Below are 16,157 nucleotides of genomic sequence, written 5' to 3' on the forward strand. Positions count from 1 at the left end.
TGTATAAGATTAGGCATATTTACAAAAACAATTAATCACATCTTTTGGACTTATTTCAGAAGCATCATACAGTCCTACATTCTCTTGAATTAAAGGGATGGTTCGGAGTAAAATCTAGGGTCCTTTGCTCCATGACCTCGAGCCAAACACCCCACAGAAGCCTTTTCCCCTTGGTTAAACATTATTAAAGTTAGAGCTTATTTAGAGATGTCAGCCGGATGACTTAGTGCAGGCGCTAATGTATCCAAGGATGTATCTCGTAAATTACCGCACTAATAATGCCCAGAATAGTACCAAACTTCTACAGTAGTACAAATAGGTTCTGTACTCATAAAACGAGGCATTGGAAAGTTTGTAAGTGCATCAGGAGTTTATTTAAATAACACTTGCTACTCTTAACCTGGACGTCGAGGTCACTTCCGTGATTTGGGAAAAGCCAGTAAAAGTCCCTTGCAAAACTCACAAGTGTGAGAACTTGTGAAACTTGTGACACAGAAACACATAAATCTGAGTCTGAGGACGTGAACAGCTCTGGTTACGACACGGCATGAACGCAGCATGAGCTGGTTGTTTTGGTTCAGGAGGAACTTCTTGAGCTTGAGCATTATTGGTATACGATCTTGACAATGCGTTTGAGACGACATCGCTTACTATATTTTTAGAAGCCAATTTTAGGTGGGGTTTAGCGATGCTGAATCCTCTTTTTAACAGTGGTATGGCCGTCCTAAATAAGCCTCTGAAAAGGCCTCCTAGACCCGCCCAGTACATTACGGCATCGCCTGCATACGGGTAGTCCCTGATATGTTAGAGTTTAAAGGAACACGCCGACTTTAGCTTATTCACCGTATCCCCCAGAGTTAGATAAGTCCATACATACCCTTCTCATCTCCGTGCGTGCCGTAACTCTGTCTGTATACATACTGGGAACTATATTCTCAGAAGGCGAAGCACTGCTACTTGGGCGGAGTGATTTGCTCGCAGCACCTGAGCAGCTCGGTGGTGAGGAGCAGAGAGTTCCTCAGAGCTGGAGTAAATCACTCCGCAGAAGTAGCAGTGCTTAGTCTTCTGAGAATATAGTTCCCAGTATGTATACGGTTAGAAGATGGCTGTGTCTCATGTGACCTTGTTATTTGAACACGCTGTGACTATACAAATCACAACATGTAAATAGGAAAATGTTGGCGTTATTTTGTCACTCATTGGGAGCAGTATGCTAGCTGGAGCCATTTACCTCCAGTGTTTGTGCTAAGCTAGGCTAGCGATGGCGGTCAGACAGAGTTACGGCACGCACGGAGATGAGAAGGGTATGTATGGACTTATCTAACTCTGGGGGATACGGGGAATAAGCTAAAGTCCCAAAAAGTCGGCGTGTTCCTTTAAAAACAAAGCTATACGGAGCTACAACGTAATTAACTAGGTAGAAAGGAAACCGCTGTGCAACAATGAAAATGGGCCGTCTGTACAAAATGTGAAATGAGGGACAAGGGAGATGTCTTTTAAAAGAAGACAGAGACCAGGCATAAGATGTAGTATTGTTTGAGTCCTATCTCACAGGTAGGTCCTTCAAGGTCGCATGGAGAGGTGAGGTATCCAGAGCACATCAGCTGACCACAGGTGTTCCCCAGGGTTCAGTTCTTGGTCCCCTCTTCTTCTCCATCTACACCACATCACTGGGACACATCATACAGGCACACGGTTTTTCCTACCACTGCTATGCTGATGACACGCAGCTCTTCCTCTCCTTTCAACCAGATGATCCCACAGTAGCTGCACGGGTCTCAAGCTGTCTGGCGGACATCTCCACATGGATGAAGGAACATCACCTGCAGCTCAACCTGGCAAAGACTGAGCTTCTCGTCCTCCCTGCCAATCCGTCTCTACAGCACGACTTCACCATCCAGCTAGAGTCATCATTAATCACCCCATCAAGATCAGTCAGAAATCTTGGAGTAACGTTTGATGACCAGCTGACCTTCACAGATCACATTTCAAAGACAGCTCGATCATGCAGGTTTGCACTGCACAACATCAGGAAAATCAGGCCTTTCCTAACTGAGCATGCAACACAACTTATCGTCCAGGCCCTGGTCATCTCTAGGCTTGACTACTGCAATGCTCTTCTGGCTGGACTTCCAGCATGTGCAACCAAACCCCTACAGATGATCCAGAATGCTGCAGCTCGTCTTGTCTTCAACGAGCCCAAGAGGGCCCACGTCACTCCTCTGTTCATCTCTCTGCACTGGCTACCTCTCGCTGCTCGCATTAAGTTCAAGGCACTGACGCTTGCTTACAGAACTATCACAGGCTCAGCTCCCTCCTACTTTCACTCACTCCTACGAGTCTACATCCCTACCAGACACCTACGATCGGTCAACGAGCGACGTCTCGTGGTTCCATCACAGAAAGCCACAAAATCACTTTCCAGAACATTCTCATTCACAGTTCCGTGCTGGTGGAACGCTCTCCCCACCCTCATCCGGAATGCAGAATCCCTGACAACATTCAAAAGACAGCTGAAAACCAATCTCTTCCGTGAACCTTATAGAAAAAAAAAAAGAAAAAAAAATGTCCTTTCCCTTTGAAACATCACTTTATCAGGCTTATGCTACTCTGAATAATACCTGAACTTCGTATTTTGAGCACTTCTTGCGTTGTTGTTGCTTTTGCCTCTTTATGATGACTCGCAGAATTTTGTCCTAATTTGTAAGTCGCTTTGGATAAAGGCGTCTGCTAAATGACTAAATGTAAATGTAAATGTAAATGTAGTATGATACTGTGCAGAACTTAAGTTAACAATGTCAAAATATGACACTTGGGAAAGTAAAAGGAAAGTGAGAGTAAAACTATGGGATATATAACTTAAGTGGATAAAATGATGTTCATTGTGTCTTATAAATAATCATACTCTTAATAGTTATAACCACAAATAGGTATTATGTGTCGTGGTACTCAAGTGACCAGCGACGGCCAATAGTGAGTCGGCATTCTGTCGCAGAACCTGGAAGCGCTGCACTGTTTACTACGTCAACAGCGTAGATGAATGACATGAGAGAAGAGATTGTTGAGTAAAGTAGTTTTTTTGCACACAAAAAGTATTCTCGTTGCTTCATAACATTAAGGTTGAACCACTGTAGTCACATGGACTATTTTAAGGATCTTTACTACCTTTCTGGGCCTTGAAAGTTGCAATGAGGTTGCTGCTTATGTGTGGCTCAGAAACCTCAGATTTCATCAGCATTATCTTCATTTGTGTTCTGAAGATGAACGAAGGTCTTACGGGTTTGGAACGACATGAGGGTGAGTAATTAATGACAGAAAATTAATTTTTGGGTGAACTAACCCTTTAGGTGACATCTTGCTTTCTTTTTCAGATTTCAGAGAACCCAAAGGAAAAGAGGCAGTCGTCTGATGTAAGCCAGATTTTTAAAACCTTAACTGTTGGACACTTGTATTTATAATAACATTAAACTTCTGAAACTAATTATATTTTAAAGGTTGTTGTCATTTTGTCCCACTTTTACTTTTTAAAGAATGGTCTTTTGTATCTTTTTGTCATTGGTTGCGTTAAACTACATAAACTGTAAAGGGATTCAACTGCTGGAAAGGTGTCATTTTTATTCTAAAAGGTTTTCCCCCCAAAACTTTGAAATGGTCAGGAATTTGTTGATGTATAATTTGAAGTGTATATTACGGTACATCAGATGGCAACTGCTTTTTGACATTACATTTCAGTTGTATTTTCAATAAAAGTTATTTAGAATCAACATCATATTTTAACATTGATCGAACAATATTACCAATCACTCTTTTTGTTAATTTCAATACTGATTCAACAGCAGTGATTCAGAATCAACATCATAGTGTAACGTTGATTCAGTGACATTTGCATTGTTTTTTGCTGAAATCTCACCATTGTTTCAACATTAATTGCAGGTGTAAAAGTGATATTGAATAGGATTAATTCAATGCAATTAGCTTTGACGCCTTACATTTTTTTTCAATGATTGCTTGCTAACTGGGTTATAAAAAAATTTAATAAAAATAAAAATCCCATTTATCTTTATAAGTAAAATTTCAATCTCCACTTAAATGATTAATTGTAACTAATTTCTTGACAAAAGGGTAGTGAGTAGATTTTTATTCATTTTATTTATATATTGAACATGTACAAACAGGTAAATACTTGAACATTAGATGAACAAAATTAACATCGCTACTTTTTAGTCCTGAGACCCGACTAGTAAGAAAACTGCAAGATCATATCAGAAGAACAAATTAAATAAGCAAGCATATAATAATTACACACAAGTGAGTGGATGAGTGGAGTTTTCCTTTTTGTTGTAGATTGAAACACGAAAATATCTTGAACTTGTGTTAACCATACCTTATTTCAGGGATTTACCAAAAACCCATTGACTTGGACGATGGAACCAGAAGTGCTAAAATGCGAACTCAGTTGTGGGTTTTCGACTCATTCCTGCAGCACACAGACGCCTCAGGTCAGGCAGCCGTATGACAGCGTATCTCCATCAATCCATCGAGTTGTCTGCCCACGCTGAAGCTCTGTGGTCTGGCTGTCACGTACTCCAGAAGGTCTCGAGCTCCAGGCGTCAGAGCTCTGTTGATCAACACAACACAGGAGGTCGAGAGCAGATTCCCTCTCTGTAAGGCCAGCAGGTCTTGAAGGTAAAGCTCAGGGTCATGATCCATTAGAACCAGATCCAGAAGATCATTCCCAGTGTGAGAGAGTAAAGAAGAGATGGCCTCAGCCGAGGAGCATGTCAGTACCTGAAACTGAGCAAAAACATGCTGAGGTCATTTTACCACACGGTATATAAAGGGTTTTTAAAAATAAAATGTAAGGCTTTTTAACCCTTAGGGGTCGACAAACACGCCGGTGGTCATAGTAGCACAATAGACTTAAATTACTCCGTCATTTATGGTCATACAGAAAAAAGAAATATGAAAAGAATCTGTAAAATGTCTACTTTTGTATGTGTCCACTTACAATCAAAACAAAACATTGTGCTTTTGTAAAATAAAGAAAATAAACAGGGTGTGCGTTCTGCCTCTCCGTCTCCGTGAACTTTTTGTTCTTGAGCACGTCTATAAACTGAAACAAAACTCAGCGAATAATTCTCACACAAAAGTGAGCAATATACAGTACCTTCATAAACAGAGAATATTTGTTTTCGTTTTGAATAAGATAATTTAAAAGTACACACTTAAATGTTTAAGTAATTTGTATGAAACCAACAAGATGTCCAGTTTCTCAAGCGAGAGCTCATTAGCTCTAATGTGACCACACCCATGCGCACAAAAGAGATTCACATGCAAATTGTCCACGTGAAGGAACGCAAACCTGTAAATGCCCTCATTACCTCAAAAACAAATCACCAAACTTCATCAGTCCTCTGCTTTTCGTCGAGTTTGGAAGACATGATGTGAGCTTACATTGGATTTACCTCAGAAGAAGGCGGCGATTTGAAGATAAGACCGATTTTAAGGTAAGAAATGCATTCTGAATTATATTAGAGTGTTATTTTTGCATAAACTTCATATTGCAGTTGAACTGTTGCTAGACTAAAATGTACTACACAACATTCCTCCCAGGTTAGTGACATCATTAACCCTAGAATTTACATAAACCCCGCCCCCTGAACACGATTTATAGATTATCAAGACAGAATATGCTAATCAATGACTAGAAGATAACTGCACATCAGCTTCATAAATTCATCAACTAACCATTCAGAAATGTCCTGTTGCTTCTACATGCTGTCACTTCTTCTTGAGTCTCTCCATCATTGACTCTGTTGACATCATCTGTTAGGATTCAAGGATATTCCTATGGTGTTCGGGGAGTCGGCTCAAGACGGCGACGTGAGCGGTTGTGGTATTTTGAGCTGAGACAGAAACATAGGGTCCACTTCATTTAATAAGATTTAAATCGTATGGTTGCTTAGTATTGCTAGTTATGCATTTGTAAAGACACTATTGGAGACTTTTAACAACAGGTTTGTGTATAAACGGTACTTTCTCAGCCGCTTGGTCGACGGACACCGCGAAAGGTGAAAAAAGGTGTATTAATGATCTCCATTCTTATAGTTGTAAAGTGGTTGAAGGAGGTACCTGTAATACAAATCCTAATACTCCAGTGAAACGTCCACCAAAGAAAGCTAAGACTAAAGGAGGAAATGAACTTTTTTTGACTGTGATGCAAGAGAACATCATTCGTGTTCTGACGGCAAAAATCTATGAACGATCCGATCAAATTGACATGGCAGTCAAACAAAACACTCTACAAATCGAAGGACTCCAAAAAAAAAAATCACCCGATAACTGTTATCAAGACATTGCATTTAAAGGAGGAAAGTGCATGTCTTAAAACACAGAGCGTGGAATATCAAAAGAAGATTCACGAAATGGAGCAGAAGTTAAACAATGCTGAGCGATATAACTCGCATCTCTATGGATCCCCTGAGAGATCAGAAGAAGATGTTAAGCGGTTGTGATAGAAATATGCAAAGAGATCCTTCCAGAAACTGAATGCACCTTTGTGACAGGTGTCATCGATGTAGTCCACAGGATTGGCAAACCTCCAGAGATGAAGAGCAACATCACTCCGCGACAACTGATCATCAGGTTTCTTTCATGGACGGCAAGAGACTTGGTATGGAGAAATGCCAAAGCAAATGAATATCTACAAAGAAAGCATCTCTGTTTTAAAGAGGATCTGACGGCTGCAGACAAAGAAGCACACACCAAGTTATGGCCACTTGTTGAAAAAGCACGCAAAGAGGGAAAGAGAGCGTACTTTGTATGTACCAAGGCTTACATAGATAAGAAAGAGGTTTGAGTTGTCTGATGTTTCAGTAACTGAAATGTAGAGTACTTGGAGCAAGTAACTTTCTTACTTGTGAGTTTGCAGTAGCCTATGTAGGCTTTATAGGTAACAAGTTATGTTAGGAATGGTAGGCTACCTACAGTATACAATGTATATTACATTTAAAAATGTGTTTGCTAAACCATCTTTTGTGTTAATATGCAACTATAAGTATACAATTTGTATTTATAGGTTGTTCATTTTTCAAGGTATATTGCAAAGCATTATATAGTAGATATTTATGCAACAAACAATAGTTTTAATAGACCCATGTAAACTTTGACGTCCATTTCAGTTTTTTTGAGTAATGCCAGAGGTTTACATGATCTTTTGAAAAGGAAATCCTTATTTTTATTTAGTAAAGGAAAGGGTGTCCTAAATAAATTAATAAAAAATTATTTTTTGCAAGAAACGCATGCTTGTAAGGAAGATGAAAAGTTTTGGAGAAGTTAATGGGGAAATGACATATGGTTCTCACATTTCAGTAATAGATCTGCAGGGGGCGCTATACTAAAAGGAAAATTCAGAGGTCAGGTTCTTATCCATGAAATCGATAGTTTGGGAAGAATGGTAATATTGCATGTTAACATTGACCAAACTCATTACACTCTTGTGAATTCATATGCCACCAATAATAGACGCTTAATGAAACATTTTTCAAAAATATAGAAATTAAATTGAAACGAATCATAACTAAATTTCCCTTAGCAAAAATAGCATGGGGAGGATATTTCAATAGTGTATTTGATGAGGATTTGGATGATGGCCATCAAGAAGCAATGAAACTCGTTGTGAAATCAGAAATGTATGTACCCGTGTTGGTTTAGTTGACATCTGGAGACTCAAAAATCCAGACAAAAGAATATACACATGGAGCAACAAAGATTATTCCAAACAATCACGCATAATATCACATGAACTGGAACAGTGTGTCCAGATGATTTCTATTGAGCCGTCAGTCTTAACTGACAAGAAGGACAATATCACTCTTGATAAATATTCACAGCCCAGATGAATCTAAATTAAAAAGGGGTTATTGGAAATTGAATAAAAAGTTATTAGATGATCACAATTTTAAACTGATGGTATCAGTTTATTTGAAATACAAAATTAGGAAGCTAGCTATTTCAATTGGGAAATCGATTGCTTTAGTTAAGACAAAAAGAATATATCGTTATCAAAGAAATAATGCGCCTATCAAGAAGAAGAAAATTTTAACACACAGGAACTAATGGATTTATCATCGTTACAAGTACAACTGGATAATATTTATCAGATCAAGATATAAATGGTTGGAACAAGGGGAAAGAAATACTAAGTACTTTTTTAATTTGGAAAAAATAAATGGTGAATTGACCTCTATAAACAAATTGTTCATTAATAATAGAGTCACAGAGGATGAAAAGAAGACATCACAGTTCATTACTCAGTTTTACAAAGGTCTGTACGCTCACAACTTTGTGTCTTCAGATCTGAATGACTCTCTAGATAATGTATTAGATAAAGCCAAAGTTATTGAGGATGATTTTAAATTGTTTTGTGATGGTGATTTAAGATTGGAGGAAAGTAAAGAGAACCTTAAAGATAACCGTTCTCCAGGTAATGATGGACTTGTCAGTGAGTTTTATAAAGTGTTTCGAGATAAGTTGGCTCCATTTTTGCTGGCTGTATTTATAGAATCTATTGAAAAGGGGAACTGCCCTCCTCTTTAAAACAAGGTGTTATTACATTAATTCCAAAGCCAAACAAAAATATTCTTTGTTTAGAGAATTGGAGACCCATTAGTCTATTAAATAATGATGCCAAATTATTTGCTTTAATCTTTGCCAAAAGACTGAAAAAAGGATTAGAAAATATTATAGATGAGGAACAGACTGGATTTATTCAAGGAAGGCACATTAGTAATACTATTAGATTGATGCTAGATATGGTAGACTACAATGATTATGTTTTAGATAGTTTTATCTTATTTATAGATTTTCACAAGGCATTTGAGACCATAGAACACAACTTTTTATTTAAAGGGTAACTAAACCCCTGTCAGAGCCTGACTCCACCCACTGGCAATATTTGAAAAATGCTGGAAAAGTATGCAGAGCCCAGTGGAGAGGGGGCGTGCATCTGTGACGTATCTCTCTGTAGGCAAGGGGGCGTGGTTAGCTGGTACCCTCTGATGTCACAGGCCACCACAACTTCCAATGGGAAAATTCAACTGCAGTAGCCACTGTCAACCTGAAGAGGGCAGCACTCAGACGTTTTTACACCATATATTGTAGAATTAAAACACTTTAAACCTAAACGTCAAAAAAATTACTTGAATCAATGAACAGCATTAATAAAGCCCCAGTCTTGCAGATCATTAACTAAAAAAAAGTTGTTTTAGGGTTTAGTTTCCCTTTAAAGCAATTGCATTTCTTGGGTTTGGCAGTTATTTTCAGAAAGCTATCAAAACCCTAAACAGAGGATGTACCAGTTCTGTAAAATTATCAAGGGGGACTTCTGGCAGATTTGAGATAGGTAGAGGGATCAGACAAGGGTGTCCGATCTCCCCATTTATGTATTAGTTAGCAACGCAAATAATGGCCCTTCACATTAAAAAAGGACATTTTCAAGGAATTACAGCATTAGGGAAAACATTTAAGTCGTGTCAGTTTGCAGATGACACTGCTTTATTTTTGAAAGATAGGAATGAAATAATTAAAGCAATGAAATGCATAAAATAATTTTCAGATGTATCAGGGCTAGGAATGAATATGAATAAATCTGTTCTGTTTCCTCTAAAAGAATGTAGTTTAACTAATTTCTGTAATATTCCAATTGCAAATCAAGTTACATATCATGAGTTGTTATTATGTAAAGATGAAAATCTGCATAATAATTTAAACTTCAATCCAATTATTAACAAAACTAGTAAGAGGTTTAATGCGTGGTTACAAAGGGATCTGTCAATCCAGGGGCGGGTACTCTTGTCAAAAGCTGAAGGAATCTCCAGATCAGTCTATGTGTCTATCATTGGATATTCCCCCTAAAGTGACCAAACAATTGGATAAAATGCTTTTTGATTTTATTTGGAAAAACAAGCCACATTATTTGAGAAAATAAATGTTATGCAATCCCAAAGATCATGGAGGTTTAGAGGTGTTGAGTTATGATGCTATTGGCTTATTCAGTATTTAAAAAATAAAGAGAGTATTTGGAATTCCTTTCCTAACTATCTATTTAAACAATTGGGCGACCTTTCATTTTTATTGAAGTGTAATTATTCATTTGAAAAAAATACTGTTTAAGTTTGCAAAAGTTCATAAACAAGCTCTCATGGCATGAACACTGGCCTACAAACATGACTTTTCACATATAGGAGATATTATATTTGGAAACACAAAGACATCCTTTACAAAAATAAATCTCTCTTTTTTGATTACTGGTTTGAAAACAATATTATATTAGTTAGTCAGCTTTTAAATTAGAGAATTTTTGAATAAATATAAAATACCAGTTAGACCTAAAGACTTTGCAGTTGTAATGGATGCAATCCCCCGGAAAGTATTGATCCTTCTTAGAAATGCATCATAGGAGAAAGATCTAAATTTTGCAGATATCATGGGTATAATATTTCTTGGTAATACAAATATTTTACAAAATAAAGTCTCAAATAACTACAATAGGAATATACTTAATAACATTGTTTACCCTCCAGCTCACTTTTTCTGGTCATCTGTGTTTGGAGATGTAAATTGGTGTAATGCTTAGCGAACAGTGGATAAATTCTACATTAATAAAGTAAAAGAAGTCTCTTTTAAAATAATACATAATAATAATAATAATAATAATTCATTACATTTATATAGCGCTTTTCTCTGCACTCAAAGCGCTTTACATAGAAGGGGGGAATCTCCTCAACCACCACCAATGTGCAGCATCCACCTGGATGATGCGACGGCAGCCATATTGCGCCAGAACGCCCACCACACACCAGCTTACTGGTGGAGAGGAGACAGTGATGAAGCCAATCAGTTTATGAGGATGATTAGGAGGCCATGATAGACAGAGGCCACTGGGCAAATTTGGCCAGGATGCCGGGGTTACACCCCTACTCTTTCGAAAGACATCCTGGGATTTTTAATGACCACAGAGAGTCAGGACCTCGGTTTAACGTCTCATCCGAAGGACGGTGCTCTTTGGCAGTATAGTGTCCCCATCACTATACTGGGGCGTTAGGACCCACACAGACCACAGGGTGAGCACCCCCTGCTGGCCTCACTAACACCTCTTCCAGCAGCAACCTGGTTTTCTCAGGAGGTGTCCCATTCAGGTACTAACCAGGCTCAGCCCTGCTTAGCTTCAGTGGGCAACCGGTCTTGGGCTACAGGGTGACATGGCTGCTGGTTGTCAATCCAAAATACATAGAATATATCCAGTAAAACTTGTGCTGGAACGTTTTAAATTAGATATTGATTACTCTTTGTAATTTTTGTAAAGGTGAAAAGGAAACAATATATCATTTATTTTTCCATTGCATACAAACAAAAATATTTTGGATTGACGTGGAGCGTTTAATTAAGCTTAATTAAGTTTAATTAGCGTTTAATTAAGAAAAATTGAACATTGATTTGCAGCTGAGTGGATTTGACAATGACACACTTCAATGATCATGGGATTGAGAAAGATAAGACATACTTCATAAAATTATTGATATTAATGGGAGAGTTTCACATTCATAAAATGACTCCAAACCTAACTTTTCTTGCTTTAAAAAGGATTTTAAGCTTTATTGTTCAGTTTTGTGTAATTCCACAAGTAAAAAGGCAATTAGAGCTGATAGCGTTGTAAGCAGGGATGATGTTGTATAAAGTAGCACCTTTTTCTGTTGTTTGTAATACTTTTTTTCTTGTACTCTGGCACTGTTCTTATTTTATTTGACTTTATTTACTTTGTATTTGTATTTGTTTTACTTTGAATGATTATGTCTCATTGTATTGTTCTGGTTCATGGCATTTATAAAAAAAGAAAAAAAAGAAAAGATATTCTTAATACGACTATGGCTGTATCTGAATAAAAATGAGATATAAACACTTTGACTTATTAAATATGAAGACAATATACACAAATGCGACAATAAATTGTTTAACTGTTTTCTTCAAGCCATCACAGGTATTTTCATAAGAATAAATTATATTTATGATGCAATTCTAATTGACATAGCATTAATTATATTTAGAATACTTCAGAATAATATACTGTCTGCCTCATTCTGTGATAAGAAGCCATTTCAGATCCCAAATGGAAATTATTTCAAACACTTATGACATAATAGAGTGAGTTGAGTAAAAACATGTAATGTTTAGTGCGTTTTGCTTTTCCGATGCACAGCGTAAGTGACTCAAACTCACAGCGCCTGCAGAGACAATTTATTCTATGAAACGTTGTTTAGCACGTTATAAACATCTACGTTTGAGCAGATATTCACAACAGTATTTCACAGTAAACACTGGTCTAAACATTCTAACACTCATCATGTTACGGTGTAACTTATATCACTTATATCACTTTTATATTGTACTGTGTTTTATATTACACTCACCTAAAGGATTATTAGGAACACCATACTAATACTGTGTTTGACCCCCTTTCGCCTTCAGAACTGCCTTAATTCTACGTGGCATTGATTCAACAAGGTGCTGAAAGCATTCTTTAGAAATGTTGGCCCATATTGATAGGATAGCATCTTGCAGTTGATGGAGATTTGTGGGATGCACATCCAGGGCACGAAGCTCCCGTTCCACCACATCCCAAAGATGCTCTATTGGGTTGAGATCTGGTGACTGTGGGGGCCATTTTAGTACAGTGAACTCATTGTCATGTTCAAGAAACCAATTTGAAATGATTCGAGCTTTGTGACATGGTGCATTATCCTGCTGGAAGTAGCCATCAGAGGATGGGTACATGGTGGTCATAAAGGGATGGACATGGTCAGAAACAATGCTCAGGTAGGCCGTGGCATTTAAACGATGCCCAATTGGCACTAAGGGGCCTAAAGTGTGCCAAGAAAACATCCCCCACACCATTACACCACCACCACCAGCAGCCTGCACAGTGGTAACAAGGCATGATGGATCCATGTTCTCATTCTGTTTACGCCAAATTCTGACTCTACCATCTGAATGTCTCAACAGAAATCGAGACTCATCAGACCAGGCAACATTTTTCCAGTCTTCAACTGTCCAATTTTGGTGAGCTCGTGCAAATTGTAGCCTCTTTTTCCTTTTTGTAGTGGAGATGAGTGGTACCCGGTGGGGTCTTCTGCTGTTGTAGCCCATCCGCCTCAAGGTTGTGCGTGTTGTGGCTTCACAAATGCTTTGCTGCATACCTCGGTTGTAATGAGTGGTTATTTCAGTCAAAGTTGCTCTTCTATCAGCTTGAATCAGTCGGCCCATTCTCCTCTGACCTCTAGCATCAACAAGGCATTTTCGCCCACAGGACTGCCGCATACTGGATGTTTTTCCCTTTTCACACCATTCTTTGTAAACCCTAGAAATGGTTGTGCGTGAAAATCCCAGTAACTGAGCAGATCGTGAAATACTCAGACCGGCCCGTCTGGCACCAACAACCATGCCACGCTCAAAATTGCTTAAATCACCTTTCTTTCCCATTCTGACATTCAGTTTGGAGTTCAGGACATTGTCTTGACCAGGACCACACCCCTAAATGCACTGAAGCAACTGCCATGTGATTGGTTGATTAGATAATTGCATTAATGAGAAATTGAACAGGTGTTCCTAATAATCCTTTAGGTGAGTGTATAGTGCATAAAAACATCCTTGTGTCGTACATTAATATTTATTTAGCATTAAAAGGTTGCCTACCTGCCAATATTTTATATTTCTATATGTTTCCATTGACATTTTAGTCTGCCAATATTTCAACTAGTAAAATGTGTACAAGTTTATGTAACAATAACACGCTAACTAATGTAAGAGTGAATAAATTACTTTCCTCCGGTAGATCAATCGCATTCTTCTGAGGGAAATCCCAGGCTTATTTCTCATAGCGCATCTTCCAAACTCAATGAAAATCAGGGGAATGATGAAGTTTAATGCTTTGTTTTGAGGTGATGGGTTAGGTTACAGGTTAGCGTACACGTGGACGATTAGCATGTGAATCGCTTGTGCACGCGTGGATGGTCACAGTAACGATAATGAGCAGACGCATGAGAAACTGTACCTCTTGTTGGTTTCATACGGATTACATAAACAGAGAATATTTGTTTCTGATATGACCTACTTCATTTAAAATTAGACACTTCAAGCTCTCATGTCTGTAAGGCAATTATTCGCTGAGTTTCGGTTAATTTTTTATACGAGTTTCAGAAAAAAAAAGTTCAAAGAATAAGACGGAAGAAAGCGCATCCTATTTGTTTTCTTTATTTTACAAAAGCACAAAGTTTTGTTATAGTGAGTGTACACAAATACAAGTAGACACTTAACAGTTTCGAATGATGTATAACACTTATCTGTATGACCAAAATCAATGGAGTATTTTGATTCTAATACGCACTGATAAGAAAAAAAGCAAGGGGGTTAAACTGAGGAAAGTATGGTGATATCTACATGTTTACCTTACTCACCTGTAGTGTCTTGCCTTATTAACAATCTAAATAAACTGGAATTAATTCAAAGACAACATATTATTATGACACTACATTAAAACAAAAACTCATTTACACTTGTCAAGCAACTACTGATCAAAGATCCTTCTATTCCAGTCATGTAAAGACAACATATTACTATGACACCTGATACCTGCTGGTGTTTGAAGCCTGCCACTAGTATGATCTCCTCCCCTCGATCTGCTGTCAGAGGATCAAGCTCTACAGTCAACAGTTTTCCAGACGGAGGGAGCAGACGCAGAATCCTGACTGAAGCGTAGCCACAGTGTGTCCCCAACTCCAGAACCCTCCTCGGGGCTTCACGCTTCACAATCTCATCCAGAAACTCACCTACAACCACAAGAGAACGTGTTACTACAGAGCAGAAGACTAGCGGAGTATTACCTGATTAAATAAAGTATTTTATATAACATCTACTATGTAGACATACTCTTAACATTCACAACCAAGAACATGCATGGAAACTAAGCTGCAGAAACAGTCAATTATAACTGGTCATAAAGAAGTCTTAAAGGGACATTAGAAAGGCAGTGTTTGAGGGTCAGAAATTGTTCATAGAAGACAAAAATTAAATGTTACAAAAGTGAAGAAAGATGATGACCTTTTTAACAATGAAAAGAACATCCATTAAGTGTGATTAGTAAGTCTTTAAGGAGGCACACACACATCAGGATAACAGACTCCAGTGCCTGACCTTTCTGAGGGCCGATGTTGAAGGAGGTGTGTGTGGTGGAATAGAGGTCGAAGGTCAGCAGAACACTCTGAGCCTGTCCGTGGGTGCAGTTGGAGAAGACATAGGCGTGAGTGGAGCTGACACACACCTTCCTGTGAGAACGCCTGAGTGTGCCAGAATACAGCTGACGGCACAGAGCCAACAGTGGTGAGCGGAAAACAGCCGTCATCACGACCACAGCCGAGAGCAGAGGAACAGAGAACACCAGCAGAGACATCACTGAACATCACTGAACCTAAGAGACATCAGTGAACATCAGTGACCCTAACAGAGACATCAGTGAACATCAGTGACCCTAACAGAGACATCAGTGAACATCAGTGACCCTAACAGAGACATCAGTGAACATAACAGAGACATCAGTGAACATAACAGTGACATCAGTGAACATCAGTGACCCTAACAGAGACATCAGTGAACATCAGTGACCCTAACAGAGACATCAGTGAACATCAGTGACCCTAACAGAGACATCAGTGACCCTAACAGAGACCCTAACAGAGACATCAGTGACCCTAACAGAGACATCAGTGAACATCAGTGACCCTAACAGAGACATCAGTGACCCTAACAGAGACCCTAACAGAGACATCAGTGACCCTAACAGAGACATCAGTGAACATCAGTGACCCTAACAGAGACATCAGTGACCCTAACAGAGACATCAGTGACCCCCATCAGTGACCCTAACAGAGACATCAGTGACCCTAACAGAGACATCAGAGAACATCAGTGACCCTAACAGAGACATCAGTGAACATAACAGTGACATCAGAGAACATCAGTGACCCTAACAGAGACATCAGTGAACATAACAGAGACATCAGAGAACATCAGTGACCCTAACAGAGAACAGAAGCGGTCATAGAGAG

The 16,157-nt window shown here is 38.6% G+C and overlaps 1 protein-coding gene across 1 annotated transcript; it reads right to left on the reverse strand.

Moving 5' to 3' along the window:
- Positions 1 to 4,130: 4,130 nt before the first annotated feature.
- On the reverse strand, positions 4,131 to 15,502 carry LOC309504517 (transmembrane O-methyltransferase homolog; the record flags this gene model as incomplete). The annotated part of the gene is made up of 3 exons (XM_082177671.1): positions 4,131 to 4,794; positions 14,686 to 14,882; positions 15,247 to 15,502. 3 exons carry the CDS (start codon positions 15,500 to 15,502, stop codon positions 4,501 to 4,503), a joined length of 747 nt encoding a protein of 248 aa, XP_082033797.1. The 3' UTR covers positions 4,131 to 4,500.
- Between the last annotated feature and the right edge of the window lie 655 nt (positions 15,503 to 16,157).

The sequence above is a fragment of the Leuciscus leuciscus genome, assembly GCF_965113295.1.
Source record: "Leuciscus leuciscus genome assembly, chromosome: 8".
NCBI lineage: Eukaryota > Metazoa > Chordata > Actinopteri > Cypriniformes > Leuciscidae > Leuciscus > Leuciscus leuciscus.